Below are 25378 nucleotides of genomic sequence, written 5' to 3'. Positions count from 1 at the left end.
TTACAAGTGTTCTCAGGAAGGGTTTCAAACACAACCTCGGGCCAGTTAAACTCCACAACCACCAAGGAAATGAACTAAAATTATGCAAACAGAGAGGAGAAGAATAGAAGGGCCTTGTCCAAGAGGAGAATACCTCCCCCATTCCACAACACGCTGAGGTTTTGCCCCATCCACATTTTTCCATTACAGTTTGATTATTCCAAGCTGGGATCCATCTGCCATGCCCCAAACCTGGTTACAAATGAGCAGATCCTGACCCACCCGATTCCAGCAGGTATTTGTGGAGTGGCTCAGGGTAGGCTTCACCAATATCTCAAGTATTTCTAAAAAGCAGGATTCCTAACAATGATCTCTCTTTGTCCATCACCTTAAGAGTCACTTTAAAAAAACCACCAAAAACCCCACGGAGAGCGGCAAATTCCTTCTGAAGATAAAAGAAACAATGCAGCTGGGTCCTGACCTCAGGCTCCCTCTGCTCCCAGGCCAAGCTGGCCACCAGCCCCACACTCCAGCTAATTTCCTTCTTTGCAAAACAATCACATTTCGAAGGCCAGCGATGTGCCAAGCGTTTCCAGTAAACCCTATAAATATCCCAGCTCGGCAGGCAGCCAGGGAGAGGCTGATTGTGGAGCTGGGCTGAGCTGATAGAGAGCTGGAAGGGAATGGGGGATGAGGAGCTGGAGCTGCTGCTCTCACACCCAGCTGGCTGGATCCTGGTGGAGAGAGCTGAAGGACCACCCTGAAATCCACAGTATTCTGAGAAGCTCCCGAATTTCATAGAATCTGACAATCCTGGGATGGTTTGGGTTGGAGGGGATTTAAAGCTCATTTCATCCCAGCCCCTGCCATTGCAGGGACACCTTCCACCATCCCAGGCTGCTCCAAGCCCTGTCCAGCCTGGCCTTGGGCACTTCCAAGGATCCAGGGACAGCCACAGCTGCTCTGGACACCTGTGCCAGGGCCTGCCCACCCTCACAGGGAACAATTCCTTCCCAATGTCCCACCTAACCCTGCTCCATGAGGTTTGGTTTTCTTTTCTTGACCACATGGATATATCCCCATTCCATGGAGGTTGATTTTCCTGCCTTGACTCCATGGCTCAGTTTTTCCTCAGATATTCTGTTCAGCTCCACAACACACCCCAAAATCCCACATCCGTGGATTTGCAAAGTATTTACTGACTGCACAGGAGTTAAAACTGCCTGCAGCCCTAAGCAAGTGAATTTTGAGACAAAATCTGCAAGAGTGCCTGGAATTTGCATGTAAAATGGGGATAATTACCTCATGGTAATCAGTCTGAGCTGTTAGGGGAGCTGGGAACCTCTCCTACCTGGCGTCCCATCCTTTCCTGGAGTGCACATGGAGAGCTGGGCTGCAAGGCCAGCTTTGCTGCATTCCCTGCTCCAAAAAGAGGTGGAATGAGCTGTACAGGTGTCTGGGCACCATTGTCTGTGAGGATGCAGCCCCGGCTGCCTCCGGGGCCAGCTGCATTTCGTATTCCAGTTGAGCAATCCCGGGAAGGAGAGCTGGGAATAGCACTGCAAGAATGAGAGGGTGAGCAGGTGGTGTTGTGAGGAGTTTGCTAAAAGAGATCCCCCAGCGTCCATGAAATTATTCCACGCTCAGAACGAGGGAGCAGAGTGGACAAAGTCCAGGGTCATTACACTAATTGACACTTTACCTCCGGGAAGTCCCTGGAGATGCAATCAGGGCTGGATTGGAGCTCGGGGTCCCAGGCACAGGTGTGGGCTGTGCTTCCTTCATTTACTGTAATTGTGCCTTGGCAATCTGCTCCCATCCTCCCCCCTCAGCTCCTGGAACCTGCTCTGCTGCTTAACCCCAGCGTGCCCTCCCAGCAAATCCAGCTCTGCAGGGAGCAGGGTTTGTCTCACACACAGCTAAAACTCTGCTCTAATCCTCTGCTCCTTGGGCTTTCACCTTCAGGGATGATTCTCTGCCATCCTTAAGTGCACCCTCAAATAGATCAGCACCCAAACAAATGCAGGAGCATTCTCAGCAGGATTTCAGGATGTTTTACACCTCGTCCTGCTGATTCACTGCGTGGTGGCTGTCCATGGGGCTGTGGTGTAACTGAGAGGACTGGAACAAAATGGGAATGATAGATTATAAAAAATCCCATAATGGGATTCACAGAAAACTGACAAAGGGCTCTAGACCAGGCTTGGAGCAGCCTGGTTTAGTGAAAGGTAATGAGCTTTCAACAGGATGAGCTTTAAAGGCCCCTTCCGATCCAAACCATTCCAGGATTCCACGATTTTAGGAACAGCAGCCCTCAGACTGATATGAAGTTATGGGAAGAGCATAAAACGTGGCTAATGATACTTTACTTCCTTCTCCCCTGAAATTATTTTAATTAAAACCATTATTTTTAATTGTGAAATACACCCAGATTCTGATAATTTGATTTTATCTGTTATCAGTGCTTTGAGGCTTCGCAGCACCGTGGTATCCAAGTCTTGATCTTGTCTTATTATTCAGTCTTCCTCAGTTCCTCTCTTCTATTATCAAGTTTATTTGCAATTTAAGGTCTGCACAATGCAGGAGGCTGAGACAGGTTAGGGGCTCTGCTCTGGAATTACTGGAGAGACTCAGAGGAGCCAAAGGAAAACAAATGAGGAATCAAAGGGTGAAGGTGGCCCTTACCCCAAGTCACCTCTGGTCCAGCAGCATTTTGGGGCCCAGATGCATCCCTGGAGGCGTTAGGGACATGTGGCCACTGAGCCACAGGAAACCCTGGAATTCCAGAATCATTCAGGTTGGAAAAGACCTCCAAGATCTGAGAGTCGAAGCTGTGATGATCAGCACACTCCTTGCAGCAAGGAGATGTGATGGTGCTGATCCTTCACCTGCTCACCTATTTTCATGGAAGTTTTCCCTGCCCAGCTCCCAGAATCCTGCCTTTCTGCTGGATTTCACTGCCAGGAACCCCAGGACTGAAATGGCAAAGGGGATAAAGGTAGAGTGAATAGTAAAGCTTTCATCTGGCTGTGAACAGGTAACATCTGTCCACTGATCCTCCTGCTGGCTGTTCCTGTGCTATTCCTCAGGTTTCATTTTCAGTGCTATTCCTCAGGTTTCATTTTCAGTGCTATTCCTCAGGTTTCATTTTCAGTGCTATTCCTCAAGTTTCATTTTCAGTGGTATTTCTGAACCACAATTTATGTACTGTGTTCTTCAGGCTGCTTTCTTGTGGCTGCAGTGTTGCCTGGTCCTGTCTCTGAAGAAGATGATGGCATCCACTTCAAACTGCATTCTGCATTTTTTGCAGCTGGTTCACGCAGCTTTTTTATTGCCAATATTCCTTTTCATGCAGCATCACTGCACCCAGAACACCTGAAGGCTGTGGGCTGATGGAGCACGAGTTCCAGCTTGGTCCCAGAGATTGGGAAAGGGCAGCCAGGGACCCAGATGTGTTTGTGTCCATCCCCAGTCTCCAGGCTGATGATTCTCCTCCACAGGGGGATTTTATTTCCCCCTCTTCCCTCCAAGCTGGCTCTGTCCCACCTTGTCCCACCTTGCTGCATCCAGCCCTGGCATGGTTGGTGCTCCATGGTTTTTATTGCCATCTCTGAGGCTCCTCAGCCACAATTCCCACACTTTTAGTGTCACCTCTCCTGTGGCAGCTGTTAATTCACCCCTGCAATGCAGCTGGTACCATTTCCCTCTTTTCCAAGATGAGGAGTCAGCATCTCCCCTGGGCACAATCCTTGCTCTTTGCTATTATTCCCATTTTTCGCCCTGTTTTGCACCTTTTCTCTCTTCCCCACAGCCAGGTTTGTGCCCTGAGCACTAAGGTGAGACTGGCAACTTTTCTATCAGATCCTTTTCCCTTTAGCTTCCCTTCAGGAGCTCCTTCCCTTTTTTTCTGGCTCCATAACCACTGCAATTACCTCTCTGATGATTTCCTGAATTTTCCATCTGCTCGAAATAGGCACTTGTGAGCTCTCTTCTTAATTAATGTGTTCTAAAATCATTATGTTCATCAACCAAGCCTTATCACTTCCATTTTCTTCCATAATAGTAAAATCCATTGCCCTAAGTAAAACACAGGAATTTTGATGTTCATAATTCAATAAACTCATTGCTCAGAGCAGAAGCTGCTACAAACCTGGAGTAACAACAAGGTGTGAGCAGGCTGTACTTACCCTGTCCTCACTTGTTATTAAGCTTTGCACCTCTGGCTCAAACTGGCAGCATTTCAGAGATTTCTGTTATAAATTCTTTGGCTTCAAAACACTTTTTCTACTTCTGGCTGCATTAGGTATTTTAGTAACTGTAGTTTTAGCTGTGCCAGCTTTGCTTTTTGTATAAATATATGCATATATAAAATAATTGTGTTTTTCTTGACTGGTAATGCAGTATTTTAGTAAATATCTGTATAAACAATGATCTGTCTCAGATAATAAAACTGACAACTGCTTGTGAAGATGGCACCAACAGATAATTTTACTGAATTTGTCACATTGGAGAAACAAGTTCCCCCTGTGGTACTTAGCACACACACACCACAACCCAAAGATAACAGAATCTGGCCAAGGAAAAAAACCTATCAGATCTCTTAGTTCTGCATTTGGATAAATTTGGTAACAGGGGCAGTTATTGCATCCAGGGAGGAAACAAAGCCCTGCTCAGACTCAGGGAAATGCTTCTGCTTTCTGTGCTGCCCAGCACACAGTTATAGTTATAGCTGAAAGTTGACAGCTATAAAGAGAGATTTTCTGTCCCCAGCCTGCACTGATCTGGGTGACAAAAAGGCACAAAGGGTTCACTTCTCACCACTGAGGATGAGGTAACTCCTACACAAGGGGCTCCAGGAGAGCTGGAGAGGGACTTTGGGCAGGGGATGGAGAGACAGGACACAGGGAATGGCTTCCCAGTGCCAGAGGGCAGGGCTGGATGGGATATTGGGAAGGGATTGTTCCCTGGGAGGGTGGGCAGGCCCTGGCACAGGTGCCCAGAGCAGCTGTGGCTGCCCCTGGATCCCTGGAAGTGCCCAAGGCCAGGCTGGACAGGGCCTGGAGCCACCTGGGCCAGTGGAAGGAGTCTCTGCCATGGCAGGAGTGGGATGGGATGGATCCTTTAAGGTTCATCCAGCCCAACCCATTCCAGGATTCCATGATATTTCAAGGCAAAGGAGCAAACACAACCGTGTCCCTTGGCAGAAGATGGGGGGCAGGGGGGCTCCAGCCAAATCCAGAGGGGCAGCAGCAGGAGGAGAAGGAAGGGGCTGTTCCCAGAGCAGCTGAGGGCAGGGATGCAGCACAGGAAGGGAACACAGGGGCAGGGTGCTCAGCACTGCCAGATGTGTCCCCAGCACGCTGACAGGACCTGCCTGGAACTGCCTGAGTGGTTTTTCACTGCATGGAAAGCGCTCCTGTGGGAGCTCCTTCTGCTGGCACTGTTTGCAGGCAGGCTCCAGGAAATGCAGTGAACAGTGTGAGGAAGAGGAAGGACAGCCTGCCTCACCAAGAATCCCAGGGAGCTGAACATGTTACCTGCTGCCTCTGGGTCTTGCAGCACTTGCATCTTCAGGGATCCCTTTAGCAGCCACCTCAACTAAGACTCAAAAGTTTTGTTTGATTTTTGGAAAAACAGGTTATTTCTATCCCCTCATCTTCCTAATATAGAATAACAATCATGGAATGGTTTGGGTGGGAAGGGACCTTAAAACTCATCTTGTTCCAACCCCCATGAGATGAACCAAACAGTGGTGGGCTTGGCAGGGCCAGGTTAATGGCACGTGATGGTCCTAAGGGTCCAGTCTTAAATATTCCCTGAATTTACAGAATTGCAGCCTTGAAGAGCTGTCTCTGTGTGTCCTGCACGTGCAGTGTCACCACCCTGCAAGTCAGAGGTGTTGCTGCAGGTGACTGAAATGCTGATTCCTGGGATTCCCTGGCTCTGAGATCCCAAATATAGAAGCAGCAAATCCCTCTGGAGGTGCCATGTGATGCCAGGAGGGTGTCACTGAGGAGCAGTGACACCCACTGCTGGTGGCTTTGCACGTGGCCCCGCTCCAGACTCGTGTAAATCAAGAGAGATGACAGATTATTAAAATCACTTCAAGGGAGAAGAAAAGGCTGCACTAAATAAGGAATAAATGTAATAAAAAGTGAGCAGAAGCAGGCAGGGAGAACAGAGCCAGCACGTAGGGACAGACAGATGCAGGCTGGGAGCAGGATGCTGGATTCCCTTTGGAGAAACATTAGTGTCGGGACTCCCAGCAGGCTCCCTGCCAAGGGGGATAATTAAGCTAAATAAAAATACACACCAGGAACAGCTCCACAAATGAGGATAATTTAATTACCACATTCGATAGAGGAGACCCACTTCCCATGAGTTTTCCATTGTGACCAGAGAGGAGACAATAGAAGCAGAATGTGCAGCAGAAAGAAAGAGTGGTTTGCTAAAAAGAGGGTTTCTATTAGGGGCTGCATAATAAACACCAGCACAGCTCTCCATAATCAGGTCATAATCTTGCCATAAAATTCAATCAAAGCAACAGCTTGTGAATATCCAAAAAATCAATGCAACCATATGAGAAATGATTGCAGTTGGAACCCTGGAATTTATTTCAGTGCTCACTCCATGGTGGTGGGAAGGAACAGTTGGAATCACAGGGAAGCAGGTGCTGCAAACACCTCCGAGGGGAGAGCTCCTCTGCCCCAAATCCAGAGGAAACACAAACAGTATCACAGAATCCCAAAATCACAGAGTATTTAGGGTTGAGAGTTCAAGAGATCATCCAGTGCAATCCCCTGGCAAGGCAAGGTCACCTGGAGCAGGTGACAAAGGTGACACACACAGCAGGCAAGCTACAGTTCAGTTACTGCTACCCATTTTTCTGATTTTTGGAGAAAGAGATTATTTCTATACACTCATTTCCTAAAACACAATCACAGAATCCTGCAATGGTTGGGTTTGAAGGGACCTCAAAGCCCATCCAGTGCCACCCCCTGCCATGGGCAGGGACTCCTTCCACCATCCCAGGTTGCTCCAAGCTCTGTCCAGCCTGGCCTTGGGCACTTCCAGGGATCCAGGGGCAGCCCCAGCTGCTCTGGGCACCCTGTGCCAGGGCCTGCCCACCTTCACAGGGAACAATTCCTTCCCAATATCCCATCTCTCCCTGTCCTCTGGCAGTGGGAAGCCATTCCCTGTGTGCTGGCACTCCAGGCCCTTGGGAAATAAAACAGTTGTTAAACTGCCCAGCTCTCACCTGGAATCCCAGCCCGGTTTAGTTTCACTGAGCTGTATTGACAGCCCTGGAGCTGCAGCTGTGCTTTGTTCATTAGTGCTGGAATGCAGTGGCAGCAGAGCTCCCAAAGAGCTTTACCCACTGCTGATGCACCTCTAAAGTGCTCTGTTAAACGAGAGAAAATGGAAATATTTTCCCTTCCCTCCTCTCTCCAGTGAAAACACTCAGTGGACAGCACAGGCTCAGCTCCTCTGGAAGGAATGGGGCGAGCGTGTCCACTCAATTATTCAAATCAGTTGAGTAATTGTAGCCCTGTCAGCTCAGGAAACATCTCTGCCTCTCCAGGCTGCTGCACAAACCCAGTTCTGGGCAGGCAGTCCCAGCAGCACTTGTTCCCTCTTGATTTATTTCCACACTCTCCCTGTCAGAGCCACTGGTGAGGGATGAGGCTGCGTGTCCCTGGATTTGCTGCAGGGAGGGAGGGAAGGAGGGAGGTGGGGACACCTTGGGAGCATTTTTGGAGGTGGCAGGGTTCTTTGTGGGCTCTGCTGGCTGCTGACTGCATAAATCCTTGTGGGAATCTCACAGGACATGGTGTGTGCCAGAGATAAATATTACAATAGCAGGCTTAGAGGAAAATGGATTCAGACAGGCAGGAGAGCCCGAGGAAGGAGCAGGATTGGGCACAAAATCCTCTTGCTAAAGACCCTCTGGAGAAGTTCCCTTAGCTGGGGTAGGAGACTGGAAGGTTACCAGTCTGCCCTCCAGAGATTCCAGCACCACACAGCACTGGCTGTTTCTCCTCTGGCCCCAAAACTCCCAGCTCCAAGGCACAGCTCCCCAGCAGCTCTGTTTGAATGTGCTGCACTCAGCCCTGTTCTGTCCAAAAATTGGTGTTTTCCTGCTCCTCCCAGGGGCTGCAGCACACAGAACAGGAACAACCAGGCTGACAAATCCATGTGCACACCCATCTCACCTGAAAACAAGGTTTGGTCCTTTCCTCCTGAGAAAAAGCCAGCAGGAAAGCCATTATTTCTCAGCACGGCTTTCTGAGACAGTTTTTAAGCAGATTTCAAGAACCAACTACGAAAGCAAATAAATTCTGAACACTGACAGTGCTGAGTTTTCATGAAACCCCATGAGGTGGCTCACCTTAATGGGTACTTCTCACCAGGGTCCCTGCCCAGGTGGAAGAGCAGGGGCAGGACAGTGTGCTCCTCCTGTGTGTGTGTTGTCACTCCATCCACGCTCTGGCCAGGACAGAAATCGATGCCCTGCAGGAAAAAGGAGAGAGGTCATCAAAGGTGATGCAGGGTATGCAGCAAATCTTGAGCTGATGGCACTTTCTCCAGCAAAATGCCAACAGACCTCAAGATTGTTTTAAACCAAGAGTCCACTTCAATCTCCAAAACACATTCTGAGCTGGTGGGGTAAAATAAGGTGATCAAGTGGTGTTGCACTGACATAAGAGCTGAAGGAAAGCCGTGCATTCTTGTCTTATAAAAATATAATCCCAATAAAATATTCATTAAAATGAAATGGTAGAACAAAAGACAAAGAGGTGGAAGCATTTAATCATAGAAATTCTGTACATGGAAAGGATTTTCTGGCTGATTTTTTATGGCTTTGGAAGGCTCCAGGAAGATCACCTGGCACTTCTGATCAAAACAAAAAACCCAGGAGAGACATCCAGACACCCTGAGAGGCAGCAGGCACCTGAAGGATCAATTTCTCTGAGAAATGAAGCAAATCTGGTTAATTTTATAAAAACTGATGTGTTTTCCATTTGATTCATGGCAAGCTGGCATTGAGGGACTCACCTGGGCATGACAGTGGGGATGGAAGCACTGCAGGAAGTGGAGACATTCCCACATTCCTGTCTCTGACCATCCGTGGGGGCACAAGGTGGGATTTTCCCTGCAGCAGAGGTGGATTTGAAGGGCACAGCTACTGGGAACCTCCTGGGGAAGCAGCTGGGAGCAGCAAGGGGTTAAGAGCTCACTGGGCACCAGCCCTGCCAGCTCCCCTCCCTCCCCAGCCCTGATCTGCCAGCTGGGAGCTCCCTAATCCCTGGCCTGCAGCCTCCAGGGCCACCAGAGCCCATTTAAACCCCAGCAAGAGCCAAAAAAGCAAAACCACTCATTTCCCTGGGCAGGCAATAAAGCAGGGCCCCCCAGCCCAGCCCAGCCCAGCCCAGCTCAGTCCCAAATGGACTTTTTAAAGCTGGGTTTTACAATTCCAGCTCCCACGCTGTTCCTCACAATCCCAAAGTGCCCTGAGCCACGGACAGAGACATGGAGAGCAGGTAAATGGGAATGTTTCAATGGAAGTGGGAAAGCAGCTGTAGCATTTGCCTCTAAAACAAACTGAAAAGGCTCTCTACAGATGTTGGTAGGATTTGATTGGCAAACAATTTTCTAAAAATATCCCGTGTTTTTAATGGACAGCTGGTCAGTGGAGCAGTTAATATTCTGCTTTTCAATAAAGCAAGAAGTTTAGAAGCCCATGAAATCCCATTTATCTGCACAGGGCTATAGATTCCTGAATCACTGACTGGAAAAATAAGGGAGTTGCTTGATAGGCTGGAGTGGCCCTACCAATAATGGACTTTAAATGGATACAAAACTGATTGACCTTCCCACCCTGTGATGCCACAGGCCTCTGAAACACACAGGGAAAAGAGATTTTTGTGTGGTTTTTTTGGGTTTTTTTCCCCACAAAAGGACCAGTTAATGAAAAGGTATCAAAGCCTCCATAACATCCAAATTATAATTTGGATGCAAATCAAACAAGCAATTTAATTAAGAGCCTGCTAATTGGTACAATGCTCCTCGGCTGCAAATGCTTCAGTGTGAAAGATTTTCGTCTCTCGGGTGTTTGTTTAGACATTGCTCTGTTTCTGTTTTATCTTGTGTTTCCTAGGAAATCCTTGTAGCCCAGACTCCAACAAACAATCCCAAAGATTCCCAGGAAAGAAAGTGCTGGGATAATTTGCTTGATGCCACCAGCCCAAAGCTGTCATCATAATTTAAGCTCTCAGTGCCCTCTTGAAAAGAAGTCTAGTGGAGAAAACTCAAATAAATAAATAGGTAAATAAATAAAACCCCCAAAATACCATTTTTGGACATTTCTAAGGCGTTCCAACTTTATCCCTGCAAATAAAATAGAATATTGCTATTTTTATGTATTGTGTGAGTCAATATTCAACCTGCAGAGAGAGTTTCAAGGATTTTTCTATTCATCAACAAATGAGCAAAATAGAAGATATAGATATAGAAAATTCAGTATTATTTATTTTGTATAGGTGGGTTTGGTGATGTCTGGAGCTGGAAAAGAGCCAAGAGCTGTCTAAGCCTGTTCTACCCACCAGGATAACACCACCCAAATCCACTCTGCTGTTATCCCTGAGACCTGTTTATTGTCAGACTGTTCATATCAAGGGGCAGGGATCAATAATTTAAGCACATTCCTAATTTTTGTCCCTGCTCCCTATCCGGTGCATGGAGTGCCCATCCCTGGAGGTGCTCAGGGAAGGACTGGATGTGGCTCAGTGCTCACACCTGGGGATTGGTCACAGCTTGGACTCCATGACCCTGGAGGGCTTTTCCAACCTGCAGGATTCTGGGATTTGCAGGGTTGACTGATCAAACACAGCACAAAGGTCATTCCTTGTTTGTGTTTCAGCAAACTCTTGGAGCTTTTCTGCTCTGTCACAAAAGCTTGAAAGCCAAACCAGAAGCTCCTGTCTGGAGCATCTCCTGCCTTCTCAGGGAGCCCATACAGAGCATCAAGAACAGCTCAGCTCCTGCCCAGCACCACCACAGAAACCTGTTTGCTGCAGAAGAGATTCCAACTATCCTTTCTTTCAATTATTCTGGTAAAAAAGTGGCATTCCCTGCCCACCAGGTGAGCCTTCCAGAAATCACCATTCCTGTCCTCAGCAATCACCCAGCCCGGGTTGTTTTTCCATCCCTGGGACGCAGCAGCCTTTGGTTGCACAGCTTTAATTTCCAGAGCAAATGGCCCACAGATGCTGTGTCAATATAGACATGAGACAAACACAGCCGGTTGCCAGTTTGGGCTCCCTGCCAAGAGATGGAATCACCACTTGTGTTAACGGGAGCCCTCTGGCAATTCCTCAGCCTGGCTCCAGCCCAGCAGCTCCGGCTGACAGGAGCCACCCCAGCCCAGCTCTGCCTCCTGCTCCGGTCTCCTCGCTCCACCAGCACCACCCAGGGCACCAAACCCAGGTTCGTGCTGCGAGGAGAAAAGCGCAGCTGTTAATTAAAGCCTGCCATGTCGTTTCTTGCTGATTGTCACAACGCAGGTGAACGGCGTCCTTGCCCTCCCGGCCATTCCCGGTGAAATCCTCCCTGGGATGAGCAGTCAGCTCCGGGTGTGGGTGCCAAGCTTCAACCCCGTGCACCCAAAATTGCTTCTAATGTGTTAAGAGGCTGGAAGAGCCCCCGGAGATGGGCAGCCCCCGGAGATGGGCAGCGCAGCGAGCTCCGATCGATGCCTGGTTCATGTGCTCAGAGGACCACAATCAAATGTCATTATTTGTGAGGTTCTACTTGACTTCACATCCCCGGCGCAGAAAAGGCTTTATCGATCCCTTCACGTGGAGGAGAAGGGCAATCGCAGAGCCTGACTGGAATAACCCCTTTGGCATTTTGCATTAAAACAATAGCGGCTGCTGGCAGCCTTTAAAGTCACAGGAGCGCTGGAGGAATCCCACCGAAGGCTCCCAACAAGCTGACAGCACAAAGGTTGATGTTATCAGTCCCTCTCCCGAAAGCAAAGGGTGTTTTCCAAGTTTTTTCCTGTTATTTTTTTTTCCCCCTTCTTGCATCAGTGCTCTTGGGAGCTACAAGGGCTGTTCTCTGCTGGGTACTCTTGGTGGCAGGCAGAGAAAAGCAAATTTCCTTTCTCCTGCTACCTCCCATTCCTGCCTCCTCTGTGCAGCACTAAATTAGAAAATTCCTGAGGACTTGCTGCCTACTCTGATAAATTTATAGAAAACACCTATTTTTTTTACCCTTTCAGATCCCTACTTTCAAAATACCCCAGCATTTTACAGGTGACTGCCAGTAGAAGTCCTGTGTGTTTTCACTGTCCAAGAGGGATCTCCCCAGGTTTATCCTCCCTTTGCTCCTGCACACGTGGCTATTTTTATCACTGCTGATTTTTGCTACAAGAAAAAAAAGGTGAACAACAATGGAAAAGCTTTCTACCCACCAGTCCTAAAGCACCAGGGACTCAGCCCCTGTGCAGGAGGGAGATTTTTCTGCCTCTATCAGACTGTTTAAAAATACAAACACATTTTTCAAGTCAGCCTTCCTTTCATCTCTCTCTGTCCCATTTATCACCCCTTGAATGTCAGAGATGTCAAATTATGTAAACATGAGCCACCTATATAGATGGAAGGCAGGTAAACAGCTCCAAATAAGCATCCTCTGCAATCCTTAGGGAAAATGTCCCACAAAATGCTTTCTCCCCCTTGATTCTGTGAAGTGAGCCTTCCCCTTATGCTTTCAAGAAACCACCCCCTCAAGAATCAAGAAATCCAGTTAATCCAGCAGAAAAGGCAGCATCAAGGTATCCTCCAGCACTGAGAGAGAGACTACAAGACTTCCTGACAGGAGTCAGACTAGAAAAAAAAATTTGCTTGGGGGTTAAAAAATAAACAAACAAAACCTGGGCAGAACAGAACAGCACAATTCATCTGTGTGTCAGATGACAAGTCCTAATCCCAGGCCATAAGGCAGAGGATGCAGACCAGTAAGGGCATGCTGCTGTCATGGGACTGCAGGATGACTGTAAACCTGTGTGCTGCCTGCATGGGATGTTTCCAGAGTAAATATTCCGAGTGCCAGATGGAGAGGAGCCTTCAGAGCCCTGTTCTGCTTTGCTGGGCTGTGCTTTCTGCAGGCTGTGTCTCCCTGGTACATTTTTATTTGTGTGTACATCCTTTATTACTGAAGCAACTCACACCCCAGTCAAACACAGCTTTCCAGGTGAGGGGCCACATCCTCCCTCACCATCCTGGTCATCCCAAACAGACCCAGGACAGGCACCAGCTCCCCATTTTCCAGTATCAGCATGGAAATGGGGTTCTGGCTGCTTTAATGAGATAATCTCCTCTGAAAGTTGAACAAAATTGTGGATTAAACCCAGGGCAAGTTTTCTGTATCAGCCATTTCCCACACAGTCAATTACCAAGGGAATTCTGAAAGTGGAAAGGAGGGCTGGCTAAACCCTGTCTGTCCAAATCATGAAATATTCACCTACCCATAAAACAAACCTCTTCAAAATGTGCAGGCAGCTGTTTTGCCACATCTGGCCAACTTCAGCTCTCTTTCCAATGGATGACAGGACAACCACGTATTCCAGGTCTGAGTGGGGACCTTCACACAGAGAGGTTCCTATCTGGAAGTCTCACTGGATTCACAATGAGGGAAGACCTCTAAAGATCATACAATTAACAAATCCTCGTTAGCTGGAGTTCTACTGGGATGGCAAGTCAACCTTATTGAACAAACAGGCCAACAGTCAGAATTCCAAATGCCACAGATGTACATGGATTTATAGTTGTTTTTCAAATGGAATTAGCAAACAAAGTGGCCTTTTTGATTCCAGAGTCCAATATCAACACAGCTGGGAAGCCCAGTCACTGAAAGAGGGAACTGTGTTGTAAGGTGAGCTTAGAAACTCTTCCAGCAGGGCTGGGAACTGTGGAACTGCTCTGCATTCTGATTTATTTCTATTTTTAAACTTGTGAGGTTTGTAATTAATGGCTCGAGGACATGAGGAGAATTGGAACAAATCTCAGCCTCAGCTTCCTCTGCATGTTGTTAATGGCTGCTCTGGCCACTAATGTGCTCCAATTTTCCCCACATCAAGCTCATGTGATCCAAGCTACAGGAAAGAGAGTGGATTTGTAATCGTCTCTCTGATGTACAGGATAATTGCTGACTTTTATCAGACAGCAGTTAAACAAAGACTTGGAAAGGAATAAATATTCCTTAATTGCAGCACTGCCACTGCTCACAGTGGGAGAGCCTGTAGAAGGAGTAGCTGGTCCCCATTACCACTGTTCCACACTCAGAAATGTAGGAATGAGTTGAGTTCCATGCAGGGGTTTGTTTATTTCCCAACTGGAAGTGTGGGTATGTGCTTTTATCACCACGGAGAGCAAGAATTCCTGGGGGAATCTGCCACGCTTGTGGGAAGAGCAGGAGGCCACCCTCCACCCAAACACACAGAGGAGCTCCCAGTCCCTCCCACCCAGGGAAAACCCTCCAAGGGTGATGAGCAGGTTTCACTCACACACAAGACAAATGAATGATCTCATTTTATCTGTGTGGAATTAGCACTGAGAGCATAAAATACATTTCTAGAGCCAACTTTCCTCCTTGCTCCCTGTAAAACAAGGTTTGACTCCTGAAGCACTGCAGTCTGAAAAGAGACAAACACACCCTGAATGGAAATGACTCCCTTGGAGCTGACACTTCCTTCTACCCCCAGGACATCCCAATGAAAGAATCCCTGCACTTTTATATCCACAAATGTCACCAGCATTTAGTTCTGCACCTGTGATGCCTTGAGGACCTTCCATAAGTTAAAAAAAAACAACACAAAAAAGACCCAAACAAACAAAAAACAACAACAAAAAATTCCCCCAAAAAATTCAACCAAAAACCCCCAACCCTTAAAAAAAAATAAATCATGCAAACAATCCCTCTCCAAGCCCAGGCTGCTGTCAGGATTGCTGAGAACTTGGCCTTAATGCTCTGGGTTCCTGTCTGAAGGGATCTGCAGCAAGGCACACGTATGAAGCTGCCACTCAGCAAATGCCCCAGAGTTTGGAGCCAAGAAAAGACACAAAAAGAAAAGGAAATAATAGTGCTTAACATCTAACTGTGAGGAGATCAGCCAGGAAATAAATAAAATAAATAAAATGTTATACACAGTGTGATGGGGGCTCAGGAAAGTGCTGGTAACAGATTAAATACCTTTATTTTGCTGTTTTCAACCACTGTTGTATTTTCCACTATGCCTTTCCTACAGCTTTCCTTATAAACCATCACAAACCCAACAAGCTCATCCCAGTCCCACTGGAATAGCTCAGGGCAGCAGGTGTTTTGTGGCAGGAATTTGGAGACACGTGGTCAGTGTGGCATCAGGCTCCAGACTTCCCCAGTACCACAGAATATCCTGAGCTGGAAGGGACCCACAAGGATCAGGGAGTCCAAGCACAGGTGAGCATCCAAGAGCTCAGAATTCAGCTGGGAAGGTTTAATACTAAGGGGGATTAAGTCCTGCTTAAAGGGAGCATCCCTCAGAACAACTTGGAATTTGCTCATTTTCCTCTCTTTGTCTCCAGTTTCAGGAGAGGGAGACCTGAGGTTAATTTAGGATCATAGAATTATTTGGGTTAGAATATCCTCTAAGATCATTGAGTCCAACTGTTCCCCCAGCACTGCCAAGGCCACCACTGACCCATGTCCCCAAGTGCCACATCCACACAGCTGTTAAACAGAGGGATTGGGACTGCACCACCTTCCTGGGCAGCTGGGCCAGGGCTGGACAGCCCTTTTGGGGCAGAAATCTTCCTGATATCCAACAGAAACCTGCAGAGCAGCTCTGGTAGCTCTGAGGAGACTGAAGCACGGTGACATCCCCCAGTTTAAAGCGTGTCTGTCCCCAGGATCCCGGTGACTCCAGGACAGGTCCCTGTGCCATTACCTTGCTGTGCTCCTCCCAGGAGTTGCTCCAGGTCCAGTAGTGAGCTTTGTAAAGCCCAGCTCTCACTGCCATCAGCTCGTTGCCACGATAATAGAAAATGGGCCTGGAAGGAGAGCAGAGCTGCATGAGAAACACCAACAGCCCTGGCCCAGCCTCCTGATAAGGGCCACAAACCCCTTAATGGCATCCCACTTCCCATGTGGATATCAGGCAGGAACAGGCTGCCTCCTAATAGTCTCCTCTGCAAGGTTTTCAATTAACATTTCTTAAAGTGTTCATCAAGTTGAGAGCTCACACGGTGCAAGAATGAAACATTATCCAGCTTGGCTGCCAGTGATTGTTAATCCTTGAACTCTCTGCCCCTGGGATTTCCTCTGGAGCGTGGCGGTTTCAACGTCAAATGGCTCTCAAGTGCCTGGCTGGGAGGGAAAAGTGGGATTCACGGGCTCTGGGATGCTCAGGCCCCTGTTCCCACAGCTCTGCCATGGAGCTGGCAGTGTCACACAGCCAGGGTGGCCAGGAGGACACCAGATGCCGGCGTGTTCTGGATGACATCTTTGAGAAACTCCACATGGAAAAACCTGGCAGGCAGACATGCTGTGATGTTGAATTCCTCTCCGTTTTTTCCCCCCAAACCTCACTTTGCAGCATGTAAACACGCTGCTAAAGCTGCATTTGTTCCCAGAGGTTTCCCTAATTAATAATTCATCCAGGAAATGCATCGCACTCGCTGCATCTGTGATGTTCCCTGGGCATCCCAGCAACACTCCTGTTGGTTTTCCCAACAAAACATTCCTGGTTTGTTTGAGGGAACAGCACAAAATTTTACTAGAAGGGATATCTGCAGGAGAGGGGGCTGATCTGTCAGTGCAGCTCTTCTCTCCAGCTCTTTTGGGCTGCTGACAGGACACAAGGGTGGAGCTGTTTGTCACTGTCAGGGGGAGCCTTTGTCTTTCCTTCTCAGGTGCCACTGCAAAAACGACTCACTCTGGTGACACCACCTGGAAAAACCAGTCCCTAAATGCAAGGTGAAATTTAAATATCTCTGTCTGAATGACAGGAGTGGCCTCAGAGCTCTTTTAGCCTCACAGAAACAATGAGCCTCCCTCCTTTGTCACCAAGAGCTGTCACCAGGAACAAAGGGAAAACAACTTGGTCCCCAGGAAGAAGGGGAAGCTGCTCCCAGAAAAGCTCCTTCCTGCATCCTTAACACACCTGGAAGTGAAATAAAGGCAGCAAGAGAGACCTGCCAAAGTGCAGCACCTGACCTAAACCAGTGCCATCAATAAAACCTCCCACAAATATTCCACACAGAATCCAGTCTCCTTTTCCTTGCCATCAACACCCAATATCTGACCAGTTATTATGTGTCCTCCTGACTGAAGGGTTTAGGCTTTTCCTTTTTAAAAAAAATCTTTTCTATTTCAAAGGAGGATTCCAGCTTATACTCAATATTGTGATATAAATGATTTCTTTCCCTCCCCATTCACTTTTTTCCTTTTTAAGCTTGAAAGAACACGACAACTGCATCTCCTGGAAAGTTTTTGGTGGGCTGTGAAAACTTTGCCCTGGACCTGTCTAGGGAAAAAAAAAAAGGAAGAAAAGAAAGAATGAAAAAGCCACAACGTGCTTTGAGTGACTGTTATTGTAACACAAACAAGGGGTTGGTGACTGCACCGAAATTCTCTTTTAAAACAACAAAGGAACTTTCCAAACTTCCAGAAGATGGGCCAGGCTGTGTTTGAGGAACCTGCAAGGCTCCAGTCAGGTAACATTCAGGTGTGCTCCTTGCTTAACAGGCACAAAAGGAATAAATGGAATAAATGACTCAAAGGAATGTTAGCATTCCTTTGCTAACTGCACAAAAGGAATGTTACAGCACAAAAGCTCTCATCCAACAAGGAAAAGAGCTCCAAAAATGTTTTCCATGCATAAGTTTCCTTGCTATCTCCCAAAGAATATGACTGTAGTCAGATTTCCCAGGCTGCCAAATTCCCCACCAAAATCCCAACTCCCCAAGACCTCTCCTGACCTCTAATGCTTCCAATAAAATATTTGTTGGCAGAATTTGCTGTCATATCTTGGTGCCTGTGCCCAAGAGCTGATAATACATAAAGATTCTGGGTCTTTCACCCAAATCTATCCCTGCAGAAGCATTCCCAGATCCAGGACCTTGGGAAGAGGATTTTTCTGATGTTTCCAGTCCCAGCTCTGCCGCAGGACAAGGACCCAGCACGCTCTGGGCAGCTTCTGCAGTGATAAATAATGGATTCTCCCCTAGCCAGGCTCCAGTTCTCAGGCTTTTATCTCCCCTCCTGCCATATGTTGTTCCAGGGATCCCTGCTAACCCTGTGACATTTTCATCTGTCCCCAGACTCCACTGTATGGCAACATGCCACATGTCAGGAATTCCCACCTCGGCTTGTTCCAGCGGAGCAGGAGCGCAGTGGGAAGCTCTGCTGCTGCATCCATTCAGTTTCTATTAAATACTCTTGAGCTGGTGTTAAAAAAAACCAGCCCCAAATTGGGCATCCCTTCAGCCAGGAGCAGGGCTGGCAGCTCTGGGATAATCACTGACCTGTCAATTAGCTTGCCCTGCAGGATGGCAGGTAAAAGGTCGATGCCATCAATCTGTCTGTCACTGGGAGGCTGCAGATTCGCCAGGGAGAGGCTGGTGCTGAACAGATCCATCACACTGCCCAGCTGATGGCTGACCTGCAACAAAAACAAATCAACAGAAACACTTTTCCAAAGAGCCCTGCAGGAAAATCTATATGGAAACAGGTTCCCTCCAAAGCTCCCTGAAAACTCTCCCTTTACACTGCTGCAGTCACCAGCAAACTCCTCTGAAAACAAGAAGGCAAAGGAAATAATCCCTATTTCTCTGCCTCCAGGGAGAATTTGCATTTTGATTCTTTTTTTTTCCCATTTTCCTCTCCCTCTCCTCACTCCTGTGTATCCCTTTTCCAGGAGTGTTTTGACACAGGGCTCAACTTAATTTAGCAAATTCCAGCTCATTTGTGGATTGAAAAATCAGCACTTGCACCAAGGGGAAAAAAAGTCCTTGATTTGTTTCCCTTCTCCAGGTCATCTCTGGAGTCCAGAATACCCTGAGAGAGTTCCCAGAAAGCACAGGGATAGATGGATAATAACAAAAAGAGCCTGATGACTTCATCTGCAAACCATTTCCAACAATTCAAGAACTATAAAGTTGTGGTATTTTTAGTCCATATTTTAATAAGGGAGAAAAACATCTGGGTTTGGCTTCAATGGAGATGTGCAAGGGTTTGGTTTTTTTTTCCCCTTTTTCCTTACTTGGAAGCCATACTCATCTCTCTGCTCTTAATTATTTATATTTTAAAACCCTACAAAGTCTGTTCTGCCTGATTGTTTCTGAGTCTTTGCTCCCTCCCTGATTGTGGGAGCTGTTGTAGGGTATTTAATTAGTCAGTGACACACTCAATTAAAGCAGATGCTGCCAGCTCAGGAGCACCAGGATGCACCAGCACAAGATGTGACAGGGAAAGAGCATTTTCAGCCACAGCACTTGTTGGGAAACAAGAAACCATTGGATACAACCTCACAGCTGTGAGTACCAAAGCACTTTCTGACTACAATCCAAGTCCAGTCCCAACAGAACAATGTATGAACTATCAAAGACTTTTTACCTCTGATTCCTTCTACTCACAAACAGACCCCCAGCCTCTAAGCTGACACAAATTATTTAAATGCAACAAATGATGACATGACAAATGCATTTTTGTGAGATGCTGGCTCAAAAAATAAAGATAAAAAAAAAGGGATACTAAACCTTGTATTAGGAGGCTGGGCTGAACAAAGTGAACACAAAGGAAGAATTAAGAAATTAAAAAAAGAACTGGAGAAAGCAACATGCAGGGGCCTAATTACAAGTTTAACATTACAATATCACATTACTTGATTACAGTAATTTCAATCTTTAATGGCTTTCATTCATCAGGAGGTGCTGGCAGGAACACATCTTATTAAAGCTGCATGCAAGAATCCTGCCACAATTCCTTGGGAGGAAACAAAGTGCAAAGCTTGAAGCACAAGAGGAAACCTGGCTGTGGAAATCCTTGGGAAAGCAGCTGGACCAGCTGACCAAGACCAAGAGGCCCTCGAGTTCAGGATTTATCCATGGCCACTGCCTGGGAAAGGTCCTGCTCAGCCTGGCCCTGGGGGCAGGGAAAAAGGGAGATGCTTCCCAGAGAAGCTGTGGCTGCCCCAGCTCTGGAAGTGCTCAAGGCCAGCTTGGATGGGATCTGGAGAACATTTATTCCTTATTTTAGAGCAGCCTATTCTTCTCCTTAAAATGATTTTAATCATCCAGTCCCATCTCCCAACCCAGAGCACAGCATGGTGTCCAGGCACTTCTGGGATGTCTCCTGAGGAACCTCCTGTGCCACAATTGGGCCCTGGGAGAAGAGCCTGGGTCCTGCTCTGTCCCTGTCCCTGCACAAGGACATGGCTGAGGTCCCTCTGTCCCTGTCCCTGCACAAGGACATGGCTGAGGTCCCTCTGAGCCCTGTCCCCCCAGGCTGGGCAGCTGCAGCTCCCCAGGGCTGAAGTTCAGGCCATGAGCAGCCCCTGGTGAGCTCCTCCCTGGGCTCATTCCCACCTGCAGAGCTCCAGAAGGAGCAGCTCCAACCCCTCCTGCTCCCCCCACCCGCTGCAGGAGCCAGCCTCTGGCTGAGCCCTTTTGTAATCAGAGCTCTCACAATTTCTCCATCTAATCCAAAAGTCGCTTTTCCTGTTGTGGCTCTGTCCCAGCGCCTCAATCTTTTGATAAGAGGCAATCACTGACCCTGGGCTCGTGCCTTTAATGTCACCTCATTTATCCAGAGCGTGGGGACAATCCTGGGGAGCCACCACGCTCCCCTTGTCCTGGCCCTTATTAACCAGCACCAGATGTAGATGACTCTCTTTAATCATCCAATTACGTTTCTGGTCTCAGACAACATTTTTGCCGTGAAGCAGAGAAAACTTCTTAAGGAAATTAAATGCCCATGCCACAGCCACTTGGATTTATCTGTGCTCTGCAGCACCACACTGAAGAAGGAAAAAGGGGAAAAAAAAAAAAAAAAGGTTAATATTTATATAAAACTTTGAAGTATTTTCAGAGAAAAAATAAAAAAAAATTACCATTTTTCTCCTGTCAACAGGGCTCTTTCATTCTAGTTGCCTTTCCCTTTTATTTATTTCTTTTTTTTTTTTTTTTTTCCCAAGAAAAGAAAAAGAAAAATCCAGAGAGGGCAGCAGCCCAGAGAAAATAAATAATATATAAACGGAGGGAGATCAGATATTGCTGTATCAGTGAGGAACAGCCGGTATTACGCACGTAAGGACGGATTTTTTTCCCCCCTCCTTCCCTCCCTTCTTTTTAATAAACTCTCAGTATCCACACAACGTCTTTAAGAAAATGAAATCCTTTTGCTGTGGGCCACGGCGCTGGAAGAAATCGTCCCCAGCGCTGTTATCAGCGCTTTCAAGCTTTAACTCTGAATCAAAGGCGACAATTAATAAAGTCGCCCCCGCCAGGAATGGAAAGGAGGAAAGCTAAATATTTGAAACTGGGTGAACAAATGTCAGGGTGTTTTTAAATAAAATCCTTTTACAGTTATCACAGCGAGCAGACCTGATATCCCTGTCTAATTCAATTTCAATTTGCGCCCCATGGGAGATAGGGAAGAAAAGGTTGCAATGCTGTCTTTGGGTTGATATGTTCTTTTCTCCTTCAGGAAGCAGGCACGAGAGAGGAAGGGGAGGAGGGTGAGGGGAGAGAGGAGGAGGATTCAAATACCAATAGAATATGATTTTTTTTTTTCCAGCTGGATCCTTCCAGAAGGCAGATGTGATGTGGGGAATGTTGAAACGCTGATTTGTTGTGAATTCACCTGGAAAACGGAGCCGAGGAGGGAAGTGCAGCGAGGCTGTTTGTGTGGGAATAAATATTCCTGCTGGGGGAGCAGAACTCACTGAGTGTTGATGCCAAGAGCAACACACACTCCTGAGGCATCTTTCCCCTCCAAAAACCTGCAAACCAGACAACTGCACCAATTATCCCGAGCTCCATGGAGAGCCTGCCAGGTGCTCCCACCCTGTCCCCCTCACTCCTTGTTTAGATCAAGATGCTCCTTTATTCCAGCACATTAATGTGCTCTTTAATAAAAACAAACCCCCCCCCCAGCCTTATGTATCAATAAAATTATTAACAAACTGCCAGGAAGAATCATGGAATGGTTTGGGTGGGAAGGGACCTGAAAGCTGATCCAGTTCCATGGGCAGGGACACCTCCCACTATCCCAGGTTGTTCCAAGCCCCATCCAGCCTGGCCTTGGGCACTTCCAGGGATCCAGGGGCAGCCCCAGCTGCTCTGGGCACCTGTGCCAGGGCCTGCCCACCCTCACAGCCAGGAATTCCTTCCCAATATCCCATCTAGCCCTGCCCTCTGGCAGTGGGCAGCCATTTCTCCTTCTCCTGGCACTATCTGTCCATATAAAAACTCCTTTTCTCTCCTTTTCCCAAGGCACTGGAAGGTTGCAATGAGTTCTCCTTGGAGCATTCCCATCAGGAGACAGAGCTTTCCACACAACAACTGGATTTCACTGGCCAGAGACACAAACTCTGCTTTCCTGGCTGCACTTGTTCCACCTGAAACAGCTCCTGGCCCTTCCCTTGCTCCTCAAATTCAAAGAAACAACCACTGCCCTGGGAGCAAACCCAGCATGGGAAGGACTTGACCCTTCAGCTTTGTGCTGAAGTTCAGATCTCCCAGGCCTTTGTTTCCTTCAGCTCCTGAAAAGAAGGAGCAACGAGAGAATTTGAAGCAGCTTTCTCACATTTCACAGCTACTTGGAGTGCACAGGACGGGGGTGAGCAGTTAAAACTCCTCCAGAGGATGGTGAAGCCACAGCAAGGTACAGAGAAAAAAAAAAAGCCAAAAATGTAGTGGTGGACACAAGTCTCTCACCTGTGGTCAGGGCTGCTGAGGGAGCAGTGCTGGAGCCTCGAAGGCAAGAACACAAGCAGAAAACACAGGTGAGATTCTACCACAGTTACTGAGCAGCAGCAGCAGCAGCAGATAAGGAGGATTTGAAGTTCAGCATGTGCTTAAGGGTGATACTGGCATGGTGGAGGAGGGATTTTGGGTGCATCTCAAAATCTGGGAGCTCCAGGCACAGCTCAGCTGCCCAGCCCACCCTGCACACACAGCTCTGCACAGCAAATGCCTCTTCCCAGGAATTCAAGCAGCAGCTCCCAAAAACTACCTGGGAGAGGGGTCACAGCCAGTCAGAAAAGCAGCAGGCACAAGGATTTCTCTCTCCTCCTGTTCTTAATTTTCCTCAGAGTTACTACAATGGAAAGAATTTTTAAATTTGGGCATTTTCTTGTCCCCATTTATAATGCATGTTTGCTTTTAGCACATTATTTAGTTTGGACCCAGCAAACAAAACACTCAGCTGCAGTTTCATGTTCTCCTTTGCTAGCCCAGGGCTGTTGTACTTGGCTTGCAAAAGCTTTATGGAAATGTTTAAATTTAAACAAAAAGACTGTTTTCATTTCAAATTAGAAAAATAATAAACCATCCTTGGTAGGTTTGGTGAACTCTCGAAAAATAATGAAACCAAACCACCCTCCTGCCCTCAGCTGCAGATCTGAGCTGCCTCATGGTCCCTCCTAAATGTAAATGATAAATTATCATTAGCCTGCCTCAATTAAACCACCCCAATGGAATGCAACTTCCACAAATGTTTTATTTATGACCAGTTTGCAGGCTGGAGCACGGTGCCCAGTTAATGAAGGATCACTTTCTGCAGGGCTCAGAGATGCTCACCAGGGGGAGGGGGCTGTGCTGTCCCTGTGATCCTGCAGCAGGATTGATTGCATCCTTCTGTAATGAGAGCTGGGACAAGGGGGGCTGGCAGTGCCACTGGGGGGTTATTTTGAAGTGATCATATCTGCATTTGTGTGCAGGCAGCACAGAGCAATAATGTGGTGTCTAAACCTCCCTGAGTGGAACTTTCATCAAGCACCAAAGTGAGAGATGTGAGGGTCAAACCACCCGGTACCTCAGAGCACGGAGAGTGTGGAGAACAAATTCCTGCTCTTTACACACCAATTTGTTCCAACACATGAAAAATATCGAGGTCCAAAAGAGTAAAGGGTTTAAAAAGATCAGGAAGACAAGAGCAGACCCTGGCTGCTCACAGCAAAGTTGAGCACAGACCCTCTAAATGCAAATTTGGATTAAAACAGCACCATTATCTGGGGCAGCAGCAGCTCCTTATTCACACAAACACCTGGACTTGGGGCACAGTAAAAGTGTGAAGCAAAGCCCCCTGAGCCCAGCAAGGAGCTCTGCACTCCCTGCAGCCCCCCAGGGCTGTGTGAAGTGCTCAAGGCACAGACTCACCCCTCCTGCAGGGATGTGGCCGGGCCACCAGGCGATGGCAGGCTCCCTCATGCCACCCTCGAAGGTGGTTTGTTTGCCACACAGGAAAGGCCCATTGCTTCCTCCTGGGGACAGAAAAGAAGCTTTAAAACACCAGCATTTCAAAAAGACACTGTCATCCAGGCAGCTTTGAAATGAATTCTCATTTCTGCATGGATGCTTTTTCAAACAACACAGCCAGAGTTGGGTTTTTTTGTCATTATTTCCGTGTTTGCTGTGTTGTGGTTTTGTTGTGTTGTTGGTTTTTTTTCAATATCCATTTGTGATGAAATTTTAGGAGTGTCTGTTCAGCACATGGAGAAAGTGACAGATAAACACACCTTGCCATCAACAACCAAATGAAAAACAAACCCCAAACAAACAGGAAATACCTCACTGGTGTTTGCCTTCTCTCTAAAGTGTTAACTGCTGTCTGTAACCAAAGGAAATCTGACACTTTCAGGCAGAAATAGCATTTTTTCATCATGATTTCAAATTTTACAGTACCAGAATATTAGATGAAGGTATAATCCTGCATTCCCTGAATGCAGGTCACTCTCAGAGATGGCCAGGGCTTTGCAGGAGTATCTGGAGTTTTAACCCAACCTTGGAGCTCAGCTGGCCAAGGAACAACCAGGGAGGTCTCATAACTGATTCCAGGTCACACAAAGTCAAAGCCAGTGGCTGAGCTGAAATCAGAACTGAGGTTACTCCCTGCTCTGTGGTTCAATAACCACAAGCCAAGCCTGGCTCCAAAGAGAAGAGAGCAGGTTCTAAAATCAATTTGCAGTGATTTGTTTCAGAGAAACCATCATTTAAACAAAAGAAAATTTGTTAGGTAACAAAAATAGTTTCTCTTCTTGTTATTTTTCATGAGAGCTAAAGAATGAGGGACTCTTGACCTCTCTGCAATTGCAGAGAAGGCTGAAATATGCATTTGGCAGACAGAGAGTAAACACCCT

The 25378-nt window shown here is 47.3% G+C and overlaps 1 protein-coding gene across 19 annotated transcripts in view; it reads right to left on the bottom strand.

Moving 5' to 3' along the window:
- The window catches only part of GALNS (galactosamine (N-acetyl)-6-sulfatase), a 46685-nt gene that overhangs the window by 11573 nt on the left and 9734 nt on the right, over nucleotides 1-25378 (bottom strand). For 14 of the 19 annotated variants that reach the window (XR_004499142.1, XR_004499139.1, XR_002002189.2 and 11 more), the window contains 4 exons: nucleotides 24399-24502; nucleotides 18543-18679; nucleotides 15965-16067; nucleotides 8369-8490 (listed from right to left, as the gene is read on the bottom strand). Coding sequence is in view for 7 of the 19 variants with exons in the window: in XM_015639920.2 (XP_015495406.2) it covers nucleotides 8369-8490; nucleotides 15965-16067; nucleotides 18543-18679; nucleotides 24399-24502 (466 nt within the window). In the remaining 12 variants the exon portion in view is untranslated. The other 5 variants (XM_019008014.2, XM_033517311.1, XM_019008019.2 and 2 more) reach the window with 5 other exon arrangements.

This window comes from Parus major, chromosome 11 (genome assembly GCF_001522545.3).
Source record: "Parus major isolate Abel chromosome 11, Parus_major1.1, whole genome shotgun sequence".
NCBI lineage: Eukaryota > Metazoa > Chordata > Aves > Passeriformes > Paridae > Parus > Parus major.
This window is presented reverse-complemented; position numbering and strand designations above follow the sequence as displayed.